Source organism: Papilio polytes, unplaced genomic scaffold, assembly GCF_000836215.1.
Source record: "Papilio polytes unplaced genomic scaffold, Ppol_1.0 DF823923.1, whole genome shotgun sequence".
Lineage (NCBI taxonomy): Eukaryota > Metazoa > Arthropoda > Insecta > Lepidoptera > Papilionidae > Papilio > Papilio polytes.
In genome coordinates, this window is record NW_013525281.1 from 3,591,584 (window position 1) to 3,612,748 (window position 21,165).

Sequence of the window (21,165 nt, forward strand, 5' to 3'; positions counted from 1 at the left end):
CGTCTACGAAATTTGTTCCTTGCACTTGGATTTTCGTGCAACATATCGGACAGTCGATTACCGGTTCCGCTGAAATTATGTTATGTTATAAAACTGCCCCACTCTCCACTCCACAGTCTAAGGGAATACCATGGTGCAGAATTAATACCTCTACTACAACACATTGTAGATAACGTTTATTTTTGTGAATCATTGATAGTGAAACAACCGAGTAGAAAATTATGTTTCGTCCTATATATAAGAATTTCTGATGGGGCATATCTATACTATTATAATAACGCATAAACACACACTTCTTTGTGGCCTAAGATGTCAGCAATTACAGCATATTTTTGAATAATTCTTATTTTAATAAAAAGCCCTACACTTACGTCACGCTTTAGCTATTTGTTGTATAAACTACATACATTTTTGTATTAAAGTTGTTCCATATTTTAAGTAACCTAATTACAAGAAAACAATGTGGTGGTATATTTAGAAGTATCTTACCATCTACATACGCAGTGAGACAGGCCTGACAAAATGTATGCTGGCACGGCAACATCTTTGGGTTGTGCAGCACTTCTAAGCAAAGCGGACATTGTACTAACTCCTTGATCCCTCCTGCTGATATTCTGTGTAACAAAATTACAACTACTAATGATTTTAAATCTACAAGCATTCTTTGAGTATGATTGACTAAGGCCTAATTATACCTAACATGGATTAAACTCAAGCCCTTCGGTACATTTACAAATTGAAGACAACGACAGAAGCATTCACAACGCACAATTTATCTCAAAATCTTAAATGTACGTAGACAATTCAGAGAAGAATAATACGAAACTATATGCCCAAGCTTGAATGGGTATCTAGTAACTGCTGATAATTTAGGCTATGTGTAGATGTAAAGAGGGCTGCTATTTATAATATGATTTTATTGGCAGAAGTGTTTACTTTTATTTTAGATTTTTGAAGTCCCTAGGAGCCGACTCCTCATCCGTCGACACCCATGATGCAAACCAGGGTAGGGAAACCTACTAACAGCCGTACTAACAATAAAATAATAATGCAAAGTCTGTGGCGAAACTTTTAACTATAATATAACCTAGATAAATATTTCGTACGTTTATATTTCAAGGCACGTATTTGTAGTCGTTTATCTTCTTCACTAATCTTTATTGTTCTACATTGGAAACCAACTAGGAGACTTTTACATAAGTAGTGACAGCTATTTAACATATTGTTGTTAGTATTACATTTAACTAGCTGTTTACTGCGACTTCGCCCGCGTGGTATTAGAAAACACACGAACTATATAAATAACAAAAAGTTACGTATCCCTCGGGAACCGGACATTTCTCGGGGATAAAATTTATCCCATGTTCTTTCAGACTATGCTCTAAATCTGTGCTAAATTTCATCGAGATCCGTTCAGCCGTTTAGGCAAACGATTAGCGTTTTACAAACGCTAACAAACATCCATGCATCCATCGTAACTTTCGCATTTATAATATTAGTATGAAGTATGATTGCGTGCAACAAATTTAAGCAAGCCTTTTAATTGCAAAATTAATTACCATATCATCAACTAAAAAGTTAAAATAACATACTAATCCAGAACTATTTCAGTAGTCACTTATTTTACCGACGGTTCTAGTATATGTAGGTAACGTTATGTTCATTGCGATAAACATAACTGATGGGATTTTCCGTTTAGTGCAAACAAAATGTACATTTTAAAAGATTTCTCTCTGTTTTCCTCTAGTATTTCTTAGATGTTACAGTCAATTATTATAAGAAAAGACATGGCCGTGTTTTTGCGTAGCCGTGTCTCGAATAATCATTGCACCTTTTATTGTTCACAATTTTGAAAATGAATATTTGGTTTATTCATGTAAAGATTTGTAGGTTATGACCTGACCATTTGTACCACTTTTCCTTTAACGTATTTTCCTTATTGAAAGAAATTATACAAATGTAATGTTATTTTCAATTCTCGTTATATCTATTTGAAAACGATATCAGGATATAGATTATAAAAGATATCATTATCACATTAACACTAAAATGCAATGTATTGTTGCGGATGACAAAATATACTAACGATTTCGTTCAATCGAGCCAATCAAATCAATACTTATAAAAACATCAACAAATAATTAGTTATGTTTTCAAAAAGCTATGTTCCAAATAACAGAAAAAAATTGTTTCTTTTAGGTTAGATTCAGTACAATAAAATTCAAATTAAAGCTACAATATTTTAGTCATTACACGAACGTTACGACCTACATATAATTCAGACTATAATTTTTAAAGTACTATATTGAAATTTTCACAAACATTAATGAGCACGTGTAGTGTCCAAATAAAACACCGGAAATAACTAAATCAGTAACAATAACTCACTTTCTAGGTTTTGCATCCATTGCGGGAGTACTGGGCGTACGTGTTTGTGAGGGGTTTGGTTTGAAAAATTGCGTTGAATTTTGTATCTGTGGCGTAGGTGTGCGTCCATTGTGTTCCTCGTTTTGTTTCTGACTGTTCCATCTCTTCAAAGTAAAAAATGGTGGCTTTTTCCTCACTTTGTCCCCCATTTCACTATCACATATAATTAAAACTAAAAATCCGTTTGTCGTAATCAACCGTTGATAGTAAATTGACGATTTCATGTCATGAGAATCAGATTAGAATTAATCGATAAGATAGAAAGTCATTAACCAATTACGAGTACGTTGATGTAACCGAATATTATATTTTTTTCATATCCGTAATGGCTCAATTCTAATACAGAACGTCAAAAATCTAATACAGTTCCTATAAGATATGTTTAGGCTATCTATACTGATTCTTTAAAGGTATTAACGTAGTGCTTTTTAGAAATAGGGGACGTGGCATGTCCTCTATATCTATCTATACATGTAATAAAATGGAAGTGCTTGTTTGTAATATCAAAAGAACATGATATATTTGCGTTGCTAATAACGAAAATCGCATTTAAAAAATTTCGTCTGTCTGTCTGTTTGTCTGTCCGCAAGCTGCGTTTGTTCCGCGTAATCTCCGTAAGGGCTGGGACAATTTCGACCGGACTTCACTGCTGCTCACAGCTGACATAGACAGGCATATTATAGGCAACTTTTTAAATTTTAATATAGCGTCGACGAAGTCGAGGGCAACAGGTAGTAAATAATAAAATTGTATATTCTATAGTCCTGAAAGGATATAACTCAATTGTTTTGACCGCTACCTATTAACGCTACAATCATTGGCTTTTTCTACTAAATCGAGTGGTACTTTGTGGCATTGTAAATATCTTTATTATTGCATTCCACCCACTCACGTGTCTAAATAATTGCCGTATCCTTGCTGTACACGGAGCGCATCTCCACGAACCGTTATTCAACAATAACCCCCTAAAATATTGCAACCTCGAAGCCTACATTGTTTCGAGGTTGACCGCGACATGCTTACGATAAATTTAGTGTATATCGCCGATAAACATTTTCCCTTAACGTTATTTATGTATGTAGGTGATAATTTCATATCCTTTTGGAGTGAAAATTTTAGTATAAAACCTTTATTTGTGAACTTGCACTTTAGAATTGTCAAAATTGAAAGTAAAAGACTTTGTATGTGGATCACTTTGATATCACAAGTAGCTTTTGCCCGCAACTCCGTCTCCGTGGAATTAAAAACAAAAGTAAGTAGCATGTGTGTTCTTCCAGACTATCATTTACGTTTATGCCAAATTTCATCGAGATCCGTTAAGCCGTTTCGCCTACAAACTCTAACAAACATCCATCCATCTAAACTTTCGCATTTATAATATTAGTATGATAATATGAAGTATGATTTCCAGTATAAAGTGTAGTTAATAAGAAATGAAACAAGTACTTCCGTCTAGTTTTAAATTTACTTTAATCTTTAAATTTTGTGTAGTTGGTCCCGAGTATTGAACGTCAACTGAATATATCGTTAGGGATGTTCCGTAACCGTGTCAAGTGAATACTGTCTAGAAGATCAGGCTAAACAACTTTGCAAGGCACTTTACGCTGCCAATTAAATCCTTATAAGAGTGCGCATGATATTGCATACACGCTGATAGATAGTGCACATATTTTTATTATATAAATCTCGCTGTAATGCTTTTGTTTTGGGTACTCATTGATGTTCAGATTTATGAAGAGACTAGCTTTCGCCCGCGACTCTGTCCCCGTGTAATTATAAAAACAAAAGTGAGTAGCCTATGTGTTCTCCCAAACTATCCTCTACATCCATACCAAATTTCATCAAAATCCGTTCAGTTGTTTAGGCTACAAACTCTAACAAACATCTATCCATCCATCTAAACTTTCGTATTTATAATATTAGTAAGATAGTAGGGGAAATATTAATTTATGAATTTCAAAAATTGAATCACTTCATAATGACGTGATTCAAAAACTGAATCGCCGTTACATTTGACTGTTAAATTGCCCATTGAAATAACCCATGCAAACAATAACAAAGGGTTTTCTAGTTTCCTCTAAAAAAATAAGTATTGATTACAAACAAACTCAACTGTTACATAGCGGTTTAAAAAAACTAGAAAATACATAGAACTGAAATTGCACTGACACATGGCGTATGGATTATAAATTGGCCAAACCTATACCTGGGTTTACGACATTTCTAATGTGCAAAATCGATAGAACACTATCTCGTTCTGCGATAGCAATATTTGTACGCATGTTTCCGTCTTATGATTATACCAGGCTACTGTTCTATAAGCCTATATATGGTTGTTAAAACTAATTTATTTGTTTTTGAACTAATCATTCGTACTAAAATTGACAACACCCTACATTTCGAATGGCTTTCATTAATGTATAATGCCAATGTGTTTAGGCTGCAATCATCAGGTCTTGTAAACTAAAAAAACCTTTTTATAGTAAGTAAGCTTCATAAACATCGTAGCTCCGTGATTTCAGCCAAAGAATACATTTTTTATCTACATTGTATACCTACTCAATCAATCTATAAATCTTCAAATGAGGTCAATTTAGTTGTTAAAGTTGGCAGATTTTTTTCTAGTGATTACATTCCAGTTTAAATGTGGTCGTTGACTTGCGTGACATCTAATTAGCTATGCAAATCATGGTCAATAACACTGTCCAGTTTTATTAGAACACAAACGGTTTCAAATCCATTTATATTGCGAGTGTCTAATTAAAGTATATCTGTTCGTACTTTCCACACATCAATTTCTTTCAGTCCTACATGCTTTAATTTGACCACTACGCTTGATTTACGTTTGTATTTAGCTAAAATCGATTTTGTAGGTCTACGTATTAAAACGAAAGCTAAACCTACTAAAGTTTCCGACTTCATATGCCATCAGAAAACAATGAAATCCACTATATTACTGTATTACATTGGTGGTAATTTATGTCTTTTTTTCGTACTAATCTACTGTCGCCTATTGCAACACGATAATCGTGGTGGAAACATGAGGGTCTAGAATGATATTAAACACCTACCTTATAAAAAACATACGTAAAAATATCGTACTGTGTAGGATATGCAGTATATCTTTTTGTTTTTTTTTATAACATATGGTGACATACGAGCAAGCGGCTACCTAAAACCACCAAAATGGCGAAGCGACCGCTGCCCATAGACATCCGCAATTACAGATGCGTTGTCTACCTTTACGATTACGATACGATTATGTTATGTTATTATTTATTATGTTGTTTATTATTTACCGCTTGCGTAGTGGAGCAACAGTATATGAACAACTGTTTTTAATAATTGCGCTGTCAATTACCGCGATCCTTCGAATTCCCACACCACCTCGTTTCGCATTTCGTAACTGTACGCTTTCCATGTAATTTAATGTCTCGCTCAACTGACTTGTGGAATCAACTGTCGCTTCTGCAAACAACAAACTAAAGGGCATTTGCAAAAAATATAAATATCTACGTACACGCTTTATAACGTAAAACATTGTTTTTTCTTGGACGTTCATCTTTCGACATCTAGTCTTGTTTCTTTCTATAAAGTTTTGTGTGTCATTATTTTTTTTTACCTTATTGTAACCATTTATAGTACTATTTTCATCGTCGTCAACTAACAAATACGTAATTGAACCATGTACCTACAATAACACATTACGTTTACCTTAAATTGGCCACCTCAATCTGGTCGTACCATCACTTCTATGACATTAAGTAGACGTGTTCTGACTTTATGATATGACCATTTAAGCGAAATTGCGAACGTTTAATAGAATACGTTAACTTGTGAAGCATACGCAATCGACCTCTGCTATGTAGAATTGTTAAGAAAATTAATTTTTGTATAGAAAGTTAGGTCTTTGAAATCCTTGTTTACGTCGTCCCGCAAAAGCTTTCTGAGACAATAGCATGCATAATGTTCTCTGGGAGGTCATTTTAACGGAAACGTCACATTTCGTTGTTATTAAAATGGTCGTAATTCTAGAAAGAAACTTCGTAGGTAATGTGTGCCAGTGTGTTTACACTGTATAGGACTCTGTATAGGACATGTTTAAACGCGAGTTGTAAATCTCGTGACGCTTTCCACCCCGTGGTTAGTGGGTTAAATAGTTCATTATCACAACAATGCTGTCGTTAAATATACATTATTCAAATTAACTTGATCACATAGGCTATGCATGAGTTAAGTATAAGGTTTCTATGCTGATTTCAATGAATAATGCACTGGGATCAATGCATCTTTGTTAGTAAACTTCAGCAACGCTGTAACGGTCTTGAAATCATATAACAGCATTTAACGTTTTACTAGAATCATTACCATATGTTTCACGTTAATTTCGCCTATTATTTAATTACCTATATTCGATTTGATTTTGTTAAACCTACAAAGCTAAAGTAAATTATCTTTATTTTGATTTTATTTTTGGTTACTCAGTAGTTTTTTGTTAGCAGTAGAAAGTGGTAAGTATCTTTGGTCTCCTAACAAATGAAGTTCGTTGAAATAAAAGCCCAGAGAGATGCGAGATGCGGGTGCATTCTAGTCTCATGTTATTGTACCCGCATAGTACCTTACGTAAAGTAAGAACCATGTTATTCATTAAACTGGAATACTGATTTGTTACGCGAAAGCTTTTAAATCAAAGTTTTAAAGTGCTCGATTTGTAAACTGTTCAGGTAGTTGTGATGGCTGAGGAATTGTTATGAGCTTGTATTTGAAATAAGACTGGCGCTTCTTAAAGATTTCATTTAATTTAACATGTGTAAGGCATTTAGGTATTGAAGTAGCGCCAAGATATATTTGCCAACGGTATGATATTATAATGATGATCTTATAATACTTGAGAAAGTTTATTACTAGCTTATGCACCAGGCCTCGACTGGGCGATTTTTTATAATAAATTAGGATAATTAAAGTCGAAGATACTTTTTTGAAATTAATCCTAAGTTTAAATTTATACCGCGTTTATTTGTAAGGCTGTTAGTCTATACTCTATACTAATATTATAAAGAGGAAATATTTGTATTTTTGTATGTATTGAAATAACTCAAAAATGACTGGGCTGATTTTAAAAATTCTTTCACTGTTAGAAAGGTAATTTATTCGGAAGTAACATAGGCTATACTTTTTCTCAGTTTTAAATTCACGCGGGCGAAATCGCGAGCAACAGCTAGTTTTCAATATAGCCAACAAAAACATAAACTATGCATTCATTAAAATAAATACTGACCGAGAGGAGACGCCGAAATACCTTATCAACATAAGCCATTACGAAACAGTTACTGGTTTGATTTAACACGTGTCTAGTCTAGACTTCTTTTCGTGCTCTCGGGCTATAATAAATTTGGAAACACACCGATAACATCGAAGGTGTTCTCTGTAAGTCTTTAGCATTTTATTTGATACATTTCAGTTGTTATAAGCTTTGTGTAAAGCATATAGTATCCATAAATAATTTGCTACGATTTCACTTGAACACTGAAAGTATTTGCAAAACTTTCTTGTGTGATTAGAAGTAATTAAGTGTGATGTTTTAATAGTTATAAATTAACGACGTGTGATAAATCTATTCAGCCGCCAGGCGCGGTTTACATGTAGGCGTGTTATCCATTAAAAGAGGTATGTACAGGAAAAGGAACACCGCTAACCCAGTGGCCAACTGGCGAAGCGACTTCCAACGATTACCGTCCGACCGAGCATTCCATACCGGTACCGCCGCGCAAACACACGCCATCTGGTAACTACCACCATTACGAAACGTACTCCTGCCTTCATACACCTCGCCATGGTAGAGCTTTAAAGTGGCCGCACTATGAGGAGCCACCTATCACCCCGGGGTGCGTCGACGAGTCATTGTCTCGCGAGGAAAGCGATGAACGCGCCTCGCATCGCAATTAGCAAAGAGAGTTTTGGCGGCAAGTGAATACAAAGTTGTCATCAATATTGTCGTTGCCTGTTGACATTACTGACGCGACGGAAGGACACGCGGTCGAACGTGACCGGAGGAAATTTGGCGCGATTTTTTTCCACAAACAGTTCAAACTAAATACATGTTTTGTTATGCGCGGGCGCAGACAAAAAGTTTGCGAAATTTTTGGCGAGAATACAGATTTGGAGTCGTGCTCAGGGCGCTCGCGATCGATCATTGCATCCGGCGATGATCACAGTGCAGGACGCAGTTCTCAGTGATTGATTGTGCGATTTACTTGACATTACATTAGTGTTCAGTGATAATTCATTGCCTTCAAAGTTAACGAGTTATGCGGTGAGTTTTACATTCATTCAACTATTCACCTATAACTTTCAATTGAAATGACATAATTGGTTTTAGTTTGGAAAGACAGTTTAATTCTATGAAAATCCAGATTCCGAAGATTAGAATATTATTTAAATATTTTTAAGGGTTTTAATACTGTTGTGTTGTTTGAAGACTATTATATCATTACAATGGGAATTCCCTTTTTATCACTGCTACTATCTTAAATTACATTTAGTTATAACATTAATTATTATGTGATGTTAACACGTTTTATTTTATAATAACGAGTTTATTGAGAAAATAGAAATCATAAAGGTAACTGGATAGTAATATAATAAATCTAAGATCTCTTGTTTTATCTCAAACTCGATTCTTACTATGTGACTCCGCGTATTACTTCGCGCCAACAAGTTTACAAAAACACGGTTATTTCTTGCGCGCGACAGGATAGCAATTTATACTTTTAAAATATCGAGTACATTAAAAAGATAAGGTAATTAAACTATGAAATTAATCTTTTTAAAAGTGTCAGTTTGGAGATCATTTTGCAACGTGGTAACTTCTTCCTGACAAACTATTTATCTTCTAATTTTATTATTTCTTTTAATAATTACAATAAGCGAAGCTTAGATTAGATATAGGAGATAGAACGATATATTACTTTTGACACTTAATAGAGGGATATAAGAATAAAAATTTAGAGTTAAGATCTTTAGAATTTTTATTAGACTCCTATTAAATTGTTACTAGGTAACATATCGAATAAATCGAAGAAAGTTATCGAATAAGACGTATAATTTCTAATCAGGGAAGAAACCAAAAAGATTTATAATAAAAGTTGAGTAGAACCTGCAATGCGGGTCTGTATAAAGCTACGCCGAAGGCAATGTTTATGAATACTGATTAAACATTCTGAGCTGTTATTTAGGTCTAGAGATAGCATTTTTCAAACTAGATATTTATTAGCACTAACAAGCTCCAATGTAAATTTTTTGAGAGATAACACTAGTTTGTTCTGTATTGACCCGAAATCGCAATAGTGGATTGATGTTTAATATTTTGCTACAAAGCGCTACTAAATGAGCAATTTTTCTTGTCCAACAAACAATAAAAACGAACGACTGTACACCTGTCCTATACCGTCTCTATCTTCGGTCAAGTAGTCAATGGATCGCAGACTCACAGTGCAAGACATAAGCATGAGGAAAATATTACCCTGTTGTACAAAAATAAAAACAAAAGCACTAACAATTTGTGAAAACGGCATATGCAAATAACGAGCTGTCAAAGTCGGTCGTACATCAAGAAGTGTAGGAAATCGCGCCATCTGCAGTATACAGCGACCTCAAGTTAAAACAATAACACATTTGGCTGAGATGAAATGTTGCGATTTATCGTACAGTGTCACGTTTACAATGGACAATTCTATTCTAGATTCTCTTGACCCAGAACTGTACAGTTTTGATCTGTTTCGAAATTTCCTTCCGTGACATATTTACGGCACATTTGCGGGTTGGTAGATAAAACTGATGAATACATAAGAGGATGTCTGAGGATTTTACGGAAGGAGTTTGTCAGTTTACACACGAATTACATAAAATTAAATTTCATTAAAAATTACATGTCATTTTTTAAAACTTAATATGATGGATTTATAAACGTTACACAAATTTCAGATATTTTGTTAAACATATTTACTTTAGTGACAAAAATCCATCACAGTTACTTATATATTTTAACGCCAATAAATTTTGGGGGTAAAATTTTTGGATAAAACCCTAATGTGGGAAAGAGACCATAAGTTGCTGCCAACATCAAGGAAGCAATTGTCATTTGTGCATTTGAATCTTGACATTTTATGCGGCTGAAGCCGCACTGGAACAGCTAGTTATATAATAAAGCCTATGTTATTCAGTGATATTGTAGCTTTCTAATCGCGAAAAAAAATTAAATCTCTTTAGTATTTCCAGAGTCTGTTTTAAACAAACAAAATATAAGATCGGAAATACAGGCTATCAAATTCAGATTACTCTAATGTAAACTGTCGATGACATTGCAAATATAAGTTCATACTCACAATATTATATAATATTTATTACATTACGATATGGCAATAATATACTGTAATAAATCATTTAATACAGAGTGCATATCTCGATGTGTGAGCAATGACAACCGTTACCTCAGAGTTATAAAACGTTTCTTGCTAATGGTAATCAATTTACTCTTTTTGCAGACTTTGTCATATATCGTCTTATACTGTCAAAGTATTTCCACTAATAGAATATTTTTAGATGGATGGATAGATGTTTGTTAGAGTTTGTCGCCTAAAAGGCTGAACGGATTTCAATGAAATTTGGTATAGGAACACATAGGCTACTTACTTTTTTTTTAATTCTACGCGGACGGAGTCGCGGGTGAAAGTTAGTAATTATATTTATATCACACTCCAAATCATCATACCAATATTATAAATGCGAAAGTGTATACTACGTATATCCAGAATAGCTTAACTGATCTCGATTAAATTTGGCTTAGACTTAGAATATAGTCTAGACTTCTAGGCGAACACACGTTACTTACTAAAATTATTTTTAGTTTCACGCGAAGGAAGTCAAGTGCAAAAGCTAGAAGAAAATTATTTTTAACTATTCATCTCAACTTTGCTCCAAATAACATCACATTTAACTTAAATCTAATTCGTTAACATGTCAGTTAACGTATGCTCTATAGCATTAGAAAATATTTTAAAGTTTTAACCCAGTAACTGCTAAAGTTATTGAAAAGTGTGTCAAAGAATATTTAAAAAGAAACAATACACGAACTCTCACTACCGTTTTAGAATACATTTATTTAAACAATACCTTTCCTGGCAATTATATGGATATTTGGCGACATTTACATAATTCGTTGATCATCGTTACTTCAGGTATAATCAAAGAATTTAATTCATATCCCTCTCTGGGACTGTCACTATAAGAGAAATAATATTACTATGCCAAGTTTACGACCTAATTGTGAGCCTCTAATGGGTAGGAAGTAAACGTCCTCGACTGTATCCGGGCTAAATGCAACCTCTAATAAATTAATCATTTCACTTTCGTCCCAAAGGGTGTTTCATGTTTTTTTCAATTGTGAAAGCGAACGACGCTTCGCATACGAATGGATTGCGTGATTATAATCGGAAACAAATCGATGCGTTATCGATACTTGAGGTTTCGATTCGTCAACTCGCTTCATGAATACCAATTAATCAAATCACTGGCTGCTAATACGAAAGCTTCCGAATGATTATTTAAAACTATTGTAACTAGCTGTAACTCTAATTACATCACTACAGCATGCTAAGAATGTTGAAAACTTACATATGTAAATATTTTAGTCACGAAGAAAATGTTCTTCACTGGTTTTGTATTCAAATGCACACTTTAGCGAATACATTTTTTAAAATTTATAACTATGAACTAGTAAACATCTTTTAAACTAATTAAATAGTCCAAAATATTCTGAAATTAGGATCCAATCACACTAGGACTAGGATGAATAGGCACATATTATCGCTTATAGAGTTTTATTTTAAAAAGGACTTGCTACATTATTAATGTTTTTGTATGCTATTTGCTATTATATTATTGCTATTGTTCGTTTTCTGCATTTAAAATATAGCTTTAAAATTAACCATATGCATTTTTTTCATAACAAAATGAAATTTAGAAAGCTATTAGATTCCCTTCGTAACTACGTCCGCGTGGAATTAAAAAAAAAACAATTAGCCTATGTGTTCTTCCAGACTATATTCTACGTCTATACTAAATTGTATCCAGATACATATAGCCGATTAGGCTACAAACTCTAACAAACATCCATCCATCTAAACTTTCGCATATGAGATTAGTTAAAATTAACTAAGTTACTTTGAAGTAATTTAAATGTAGAGCAATAGAGGACATGATTTCCAATTATAACCGCCAGTTTCTACTGCAGAAACGCTTGTAAACATATCGCTATCCCTCTTATGATCTTTGAAAAAACAGAGATATATTTATTTCGCTTTACATTTCGGTTATGAAGTAAACAATACTGTCCCCGTAGTTGTAACGGTCGTTAGTAACTTGGTCAGTCTGTTCAGCTGACAGCATTGTTATTAAAATTTTATTATCATTCATTATTTGCTTTCCTTACTTATATTGTAACTTACTTTACTTGGAATTGGTTACTTGTGTACATATGGAAATTGCATTTTAGTGTCGTTGACATATGCAAAATATTTTATTGTACTTAATACCATGGGCGTCGCCGGTCGATGATATAGGCTAAGAGTAACTATTAATTTGCTCTTTTCGAAGTAGTTTCTATATCTATTTTACATTTTTCTATTATCTACGAAGGGATAACTGCCCCGCTCTCTTCCATCCCCTAGGAAAACTAAGTAGCTATAAGAATATATAAACGACTTTATCGTGGTTAATGAACGCTTGCATAATTATATTAAATCCTAATGAATAGTATCGATAAAAATATATTTTTTTGACATAGTACAAATCTCAATAAGTAACTCACAACTGACATGTAAATTAAAGTATACTTAGTTGTATTGAGGTCAGCATATAAACATATCACACTAACCAGAGATACTAATTATGTACAAATATTAAACGTCATATTGTGATAATGTTCAAAACTGAACAATGTAACATCCATCTCAATAACTATGTCCGTCCGTGACCGAAGTCAATGTCACAATCATAACATTTCATGCAACAATCGCGAGACATCGCCGCTTACGTTGATTTAATATCGATTGTCGCAATAAACCGGTCCGCCTGACCTGTACCGAGTGCCTGATATGATGCGGGTGCAGCCAACAAACTCACTTGACCTGTAATACATTAAAGTAGGCCAATTCAACAGGTTTAATCCTTTGACTCTGATAGCATTCCTTGGAAAACGACTAACAATTTTTATTGACATGTCAATGAGTTTCTTTCCTATTACCTTTATCGTCTTCGATTAGATCAACATTACTTTAGCTGTTCGATCTGATTTTGTTTATTTTTCTTTAAAATTAAATTAATTACCTCCAAAGAAATGAAGAGGTTTTTATTTTTCCAATTAGACAGGTACTTATCAAATTATATTAAAGAAAAATTATTTGAATCAAAACCAACTGGTATACTAGTCGTTAAACATCGTTTAATAGTCTAAGAGTGAAATTCAATATACATTAAGGAGGAGAGTCGTTAAGTGGTACCCCACTGAAAGAATCTGAATGCAGTAGTAAGTCATACATATCACAAAATCCCAAAGCACAAGGAGCAATAATTTCGTAAAACATTGGTGGAATATTTTCATATATCGCTCTCACTCCAGTTGCAATAATTTTGATCGTAAAGTGTACCATCACTTTTAATTCATTATCAAAAGGTTGCTTTGAAGGACACGTTCTTATTTGAAATTTCACACTTGTTTCTGGCTGAATACATACAGTCATAGGCTTTATTGTAATTAATTTCTTCGTCACATTCGAAGCGTATATTTTTATTGTCGAAGAGAAAATTTTATGAGTATTAGTAATAACAAAATAATCGACACAAACGCCATGGACAACTGGTGCATTGCTCATATCAAATATTGTTGGAGAAATCTCTATTGGATGAGGCAAAATTTCGGCAAACACTTTAACAGTTTTGGTTTCTATTAATTCGTAAGTATCCACGCTACGAAATTCTACATCAAAGTAACTCTGATGATAGCCAAAGTATTCACATTTACTTAAATACACTGATGTTTTTCGTTTGGAATTCACTGGTAAACGTAAACATGTTATGTCAAATATAAATGTATCCAAAGAAACTTCTATAACATCTTTTACTAAAGACATTATAAAATTATCTATACTATCGTCCTCAAATTCATTAACTGTCGGAGGTTTTTGTATAAAACTTGTACTAATTTCTTTAACTGAATCACTAGCGGTAGTTTGTATAGTAGCATTGTTTGAATTGCACGATTCTATTTCTGCAACGTCCATCTTATGTTTAACAATTCTTATATCATATTCAAACTCGTCTTTACCTTCAATTGTTAAAATGCCGCAGGGATATCCAAATTTTGGATTTAAATGCCAGGAATAGACCGGTGGTATAAAAACTGTTTCAGACACCTTTGTACATCTTCCTTTCTTAAATTGTGTGGAAATAGTAACGCAGTATTCGGATAAGAAATTTATATCGCCATCTTTATATTGGACTAAGTAAGTCAAGCTTGTTAAGAAATCTTCTTTAGTTTGCTTTAAGTTGAAAACAAATTTAAATCCTATTGACAAACCAGGGTATAATTTAACAGGAAGATAGGGAAACACGTTTGCTTTCTTGAATAAATCTCGATTTGTTACATTTTTGAATCTTGCGAAAACACAATCTAAAGAAGTATTTTTAAGTGAAAACTTTATGGTCTGCTTCACAGGAGAGTTATTGGTTATAACTATTTCTTTTGGGTAACATTCAATTAATTTAAAACTCATTGAATGACATACCGTTGGTTTAGACACTCCCGAGGCGTCAACACCATCCGAACGTAGAGAATGATAACTCAGTTCACTATAATTTGAATCACTTGAATGACTTTCTTGAACATTAATAGGTTCATTTTCTTTGTCTTCTAAAACCGTGTCTTCTTCTGCCGTTTCTTCCAAACCTAAAAACGATGCGTCAATAAGGTCTGTTGTTTTGTCAGAAGTTTGTATAGAAGGCAAAGGTCCCTCAATATCTGTTAAAGTGTTTGTTCTTTGCTGTTTTAGTTGATTCATCCACTGAGATTTCTGCCAAACAGACCATGTTCTTACAAGTCTTTCGGTCAACTCAAATGGTGTTAGCCTTGTGTTCTCTAAACAAAGCTTTTGTATGATGAGGAATTTTCGTAGATTTACCTCTTTAATCTTTCGCTCACGATAGTTCGATACGAAATACAATTTCTCGATAAGGCATTTCCATTGAGGCAATGTTTTGAAATCAATTTTAAACGTATCTTCAATACTTTTAATGAATTTTTCGACATCTATTTTGCCTTTATTCGTATCCCGTATACGGATGCATGTGTCCGTTGTTTTCATCCTATAAAAACGTCGTCAATATTTTTACAAAAATGTTAAAAGACTACAATACAATAGTTAAAAGGTTATTCAGAAAAGGTAATGAAAAATTATAAATTATTGTTTGTAAAATACACAAATCGTCATTGACACGAGATGTCATTACAAAATCCGTTCCGTTACTCGTATTCAAAAGGTATCCAAAATTAATTTCAGATGGTTTTATTTCGTATAATTTTACACCATGTATGTTTTAAATCAACGTTGATTTTACGTTATTATTAAAGTGTAGTAATTAATATGATAAATTAAATATTGGTACAATACTTAACCATAAACATACCTTTTAAGGTAGCACTTTTTGCTAGTCATTAAAAACCTCATAATAATTTTAATTTTAAATCATTTTGTCTTTTAGCAGAAACATGATGGAGGCGACGGTGCACCGTGTCCTGCTCAGCATAGCATTAGCTCTCCTGCCAATAGTATCGTCAAACCAGGACCACATTGCCAAAGAAGACATACCTCATTCGAGGCAGAAAAGAATACTCTGGATAACTAACGATGGACGGCTAGCATTGCCGCCGGGGACCACAATGGCTATCACGCCTTCACTTTCAATGCCATTCGTACGACATCCGCCTAAAGGATTTTTGTCTAACATGACAGTTAGCTTCCCATTTACAAGTAAGTTGATAATTTTAATTTATCTAGTTTTTGTTTTCTAAGTTCCCAGTATGTTTTTTTGATTAGGAAACGAATTTGATATCCAGCATTAGAGGAGCTATGAAAGTTGTCGGTCAATATGGAAAGAGTTCTCTCTTCTTGAATTTATAGATGTTATCTCAATATTTACAGGTAAACTGACATACGAAGTGGAATTCAAAAGTCAGTACATGTATTTAGGTTATACTTTGAGTAGATCAGTCGTAATAAATAAAATGTAGAGGAGACGATTAACATCTTATGAGTATGTAGTTGTTGTAACAATAATAATCGTAAAAATTAATTTAGCTAATTAAATACTGTATTAATAAATAGAACGTAGGTGAAAATAAATTCACACATTTTGTAGTGGCAAAATTAGATTAGTAATTTATAATAATAATAGTTAGGAAGCAATTGTACCGAAGGTAAGCATAGATGGTAAATAGCAACCAACAGTACCGTAGTAACATTGGATATGTCATAAATTATATCGTCATTATGTAAATATTGCGATGCAGGTAGGTAATTGTAAATGTAGAGGAATTTTCTTACCGATGCTAGTAAGTTATTCTGAGTGAATTTAGCTCTTAATTTATAAAATACTAGACGCAGAAATTGTGTTTTGAGGTAGCTGTATTATTTTCATTTACAAAAATTTCAAAAACGAAAAAAGAGGAATAACTCAAAGGTTCATTGTAATGACATAAAACCTCTTTCGTTACAAAAAACAAACGGTGTAGTGAACCCTTTGGGGGGCTCTTTATTGTAATATACTAACATATTTTTATTACATTATAGTTGATTTCGATAAATTGGGATTGACGGATAATGAGAATCCATACGGCGACCTGCCGCCGATCTTTGCTCGGTCTATGGGCGGTGCTGCGGCGTCTGTGATGGCTAACTACATTGGACATTACCTCGACACACGACGAGGGAAGCGATCGACTAGAGAGGCTATACCACCAGAAGTAGAGTCAGCTGTACTTGACAGATTTCATGGCGGAGAAAGGTATTTTTTTTAATACGCTTACACGTTTTACTGTTTACTTTCTTTAGTCCTAAAAGACCATTCTTTGCTGTTGTAGATTACATGGTATTCATTATTATAAACTGAGAAATACCCATTCACTTCCTTGTATTTCTACTCTGTATGAATAGCCATAATTTTAAAATTAATATAGATGGTTACATTTGTATCATTTTAAGATTTTGACGTTAAAAATGATAAATTAACACTTTTGTACGCTTCCATAGAACTTGCTAGAAAAATTGATCTCGCATTTTTGTGATAGCACTTCTTTTAGTTTATTAATTGGTTGGAAATAATAAACTATATCTATACAATCAACCATATTAGAAGATATAAATTTCTATGTTTATGCAACTTTCACCCTTATACTAATGACGTAAATCAGAACTCAAGCCACGTACGCACTAGTTGGTTACGAGTGATGAATGTTGCTTTTACTGAGGATGTTTTAAATTCTTACAATGCTCCGTTTAACGTTACATAAGTCAGTTGTAACCGACATTAATTTTAGAATTTAGAATTAAACCTTATTACGTCATATTACAAATAAAAATAGACAATTTATGAATGCAATAGATATTACATGTTTTTTATACTAGTATTATTAATAAGTAAAGATTTGTATGTACTGTAATGACTCAAAAACTATTGGGCCGATTTCAAAAACTCTTAACCATTAAAAAGCTACGTAATTACTGAGTAACATAGGCATATTTTTAATTTCACGCAGACGATATCGCGAGCAACAACTAGTCTTTTATAATTCGCTTGCTAAATTATTATTATGCATATTTAAGCTCTTTCTGATTTACATTTTTTCTTTAATTCATAATCTCATGTTTCCAGAGCTTTAATGTACGGTATAGCAGAGGATTTATTAGCTAATTTCGGTCTCTCCGGTAAAGAGTGTCTCTTGCGGGCTATCTGCGAGATCCACGCTCATCCACTTACCAACTTTGGATTCTTAGGCGAAGTGATGAAGTTATTCTTTAGGTAAGTTTTATCACAAATATTTCTAACGTTACACTTCTTTGATAAGTGTGAATACAACTACCCTCCTCACTCATTCTTTAGTGAGGAGGGTAGTTGTAGAACTAGAAAGAGATGGATAGAGTGAAAGGTGACGTGATCAAGAAAGGAGTGATAACTTAGATGACGGATGATCGAGATATTAGGAGGACGAAAGCCCGGAGCGCCAACCCTACGGGAGTAGGATAAGGTGGGGGAGATGATGCTGATTCTAAAGCCTACATTTAAGAATTTTTGATCACAAATATAAGTACGAAAATTCAATAATCTCTGACTTTCTTTCAGCCCTAGCAAATCGCCGTACTCAAGTCTTTTGGAAGAGTACGTTGAAGCACAACGCGCAGGCGAGAGCGGCGGCGAATGTTGGCCGTATTACCGACTTTGTCCTAAGAGCATCTTCCAGCCCTCATCTGCTAACAAATACTCGTAAGTTGTACCAACGTACACGACCAATAGGCCAACGTGCGCAAATAAGCCAATACAAACAATGCATCATATGGAATCGATAATTCAGTATATGCAATCAATAGAGGCCAACGCAAAGAAAAAAATCGAAGAAAAAAGTTAACAAGTCATCTAAAATATATTTATCTGTGTAGGTTGCAAAGACCATTTGTTAGTCCTTAACTTTTACACGTTTCAGAGAAAATGCGGAGGATCTACACAGGCGGAATGAACAAGAAAACATCGATAAGAACATTCTAGAATTAAAGGCAATGTAATATAGAAAACTCGTTAAAAGCGTATCCCAAATGTAGTGCTAGCTTCCAGCCAAAGTTGATTGAAAATTAGTCTATGGAGAATTTGAGTTGATACTGTTTAGGACCGTAGTAGTTACTTATTAAAAAAATATACATAGATAAACGAAACCTTATTTATAATAAATATAAGTTGATACATTATCAATGTAAATACTATTTTCACAGAAGCTAATAAGATACATAACTTAGGACTTAAATTAATGAATAGCAATTTTACATGATAGCAGATTCAATATTTTATAACCCTGATTTTTAATCTAAGTGCCATTCTATGTAAGGTAAATGTAACTTAGAAACAACTTGCTTTTGTAAATTTTTCCTAACATTGTAAGTTAGCTAAAGCTGTGTAAGTTAGTAAATTAAAGTACAAGAATTCCTTAGATGAATATTTTATAAATGTAATGTTAAGTATTTATGGTTATTTATTACTAATTTATTTAAATAATTATTATTTATTAATTTTGATTGTTGGTTTTATTTATAGGAATGTAAATGAAAGTCCTAGACGTGATTACCTAGTAATTTTTGTATAAATATAATAAATTTTTTATTTTGTATATTTAATTGTTTTATTAGATTTTTTCTTTATTGTAATATTTAAAGAATGATTCGTGCCAGTTAGCCCCAATCATAGTATAAACAAATTCTCAAGAATATTGAGCTACAAGTTTAAAGTAGACCAAGGTCTTCGTTAAATCGATTTTTGGCAGAAAACTAATATTGTATTATTAAAAATGTAACAAGCATTCACTGCGCGCGCAATTCTGCACGATTTAACTCAAATTGAACTCTATGTTACCTTGCTCAGACTTCAAATTACTATAGAGTCGTCTCAAAAGAATATTGTCCAATAAATAGTGAAATAATAGTCATATTCGGGCCAAAACTTAAATTGAAATTTAATGTAAAAAAACATGTGTTATAGCAAAACAAACGTGAAAGTAGATTATGTTTACTGAAACATATTTTTTGTCATATAACTAAGGAATTGCAAGTAAATAGTTTTATATTCTGAGTTAATATAAATACCATAATAACAATAACACTATTTATATTCCGAACTATCATAATTTTAATATTTTTGGACGACTAAAATACTATGGCGTGGTAAATCTGTGACGCACGCATATGAGCTTCAAAAGCTCCGTCAGGGGGCGTGAATTGAAGACCGCAACTTGACAACAATCGTCTATTTTTAGATCAAACCATTGATATGTTTAAGGTAAGAGTGATAGGTGTAGTATTCAGTGATTAGAAGAAAACGTGTGTGATAAAAATGTTTAATTTCAGCCACAACATGTGATGGTAATTTATTTATTTATGATGAACGTAATGGTAGAATCTACTACTAAAACAAAACGAAGCTATTCCGATCAATCCGTACGAGGATATATTACAGAGGTAAGTCATTTTCAATTAAAACACTGAAAATATATTTAATTTCACATCCTGATACTAAAACAAAGAAAAGTTTTTTTTTAACGTAACAAAACCTAAACGTACTAAATTTATTTTGACATTTTAAATTATATTTAAATAGCTGCTATGAGTAACTTAGACTTTATTGTAAGACTTTACACTTAAATATAGAGCACAATAGATACTTATATAATTTTTTCCTAAATAAAACTATTCAAGACATTCATAACAATTTTGTGTAGGGTTTAAAACAAAAGTCTACATGTACGATAATCGCGTAAAACATTTCAGAGGACATGTTGGTGGAACGAAGTTTGCAAGGAGGAATTCCAAACGCTGTTCCGATGTAAATGTCCATCCTGGTCATACTGCCGAAGTCCTGGCAAATATT

The 21,165-nt window shown here is 33.1% G+C and overlaps 3 protein-coding genes across 4 annotated transcripts in view; 1 reads left to right on the plus strand and 2 right to left on the minus strand.

Moving 5' to 3' along the window:
* LOC106102103 (RING finger protein nhl-1-like) overlaps positions 1–2,645 on the minus strand; it is a 7,624-nt gene extending 4,979 nt beyond the window's left edge. The window contains exons 1-3 of the mRNA XM_013281512.1: positions 2,389–2,645; positions 490–614; positions 8–69 (exon numbers count right to left, since the gene is read on the minus strand). Coding sequence (XP_013136966.1) covers positions 8–69; positions 490–614; positions 2,389–2,576 — 375 coding nt within the window. The 5' untranslated portion in view covers positions 2,577–2,645. The remainder of the gene's footprint in view (positions 1–7; positions 70–489; positions 615–2,388) is intronic.
* A 5,354-nt stretch (positions 2,646–7,999) lies between these two features.
* On the plus strand, positions 8,000–19,727 carry LOC106102387. Of its 2 annotated transcripts, none has more exons than XM_013281843.1 (6): positions 8,000–8,740; positions 16,243–16,511; positions 17,331–17,544; positions 18,412–18,558; positions 18,880–19,020; positions 19,238–19,727. In XM_013281843.1, the coding sequence occupies exons 1-6, from the start codon at positions 8,736–8,738 to the stop codon at positions 19,314–19,316; spliced, it is 855 nt and encodes a 284-aa protein (XP_013137297.1). In that variant the 5' UTR covers positions 8,000–8,735; the 3' UTR covers positions 19,317–19,727. The 2 variants fall into 2 exon arrangements, with proteins under 2 accessions (XP_013137297.1, XP_013137298.1); XM_013281844.1 differs by having other exon boundaries at positions 16,246–16,511.
* LOC106102390 lies at positions 13,590–15,997 on the minus strand. Its single transcript, XM_013281848.1, has 2 exons — positions 15,270–15,997; positions 13,590–13,613 (listed from the first exon to the last, which is right to left on the minus strand). The coding sequence occupies exons 1-2, from the start codon at positions 15,843–15,845 to the stop codon at positions 13,605–13,607; spliced, it is 585 nt and encodes a 194-aa protein (XP_013137302.1). The 5' UTR covers positions 15,846–15,997; the 3' UTR covers positions 13,590–13,604.
* Positions 19,728–21,165: the final 1,438 nt, after the last annotated feature.

Bases quoted from the DNA above. Each gene is read 5' to 3' on its own strand.
- LOC106102387 (XM_013281843.1), top strand. The intron at 17,545-18,411 runs GTATTTTTTTTA...TCATGTTTCCAG, and splicing joins AGATTTCATGGCGGAGAAAG to AGCTTTAATGTACGGTATAG. The intron at 19,021-19,237 runs GTAAGTTGTACC...TACACGTTTCAG, and splicing joins TCATCTGCTAACAAATACTC to AGAAAATGCGGAGGATCTAC.
- LOC106102390 (XM_013281848.1), bottom strand. From the start codon at position 15,845: ATGAAAACAACGGACACATGCATCCGTATACGGGATACGAATAAAGGC.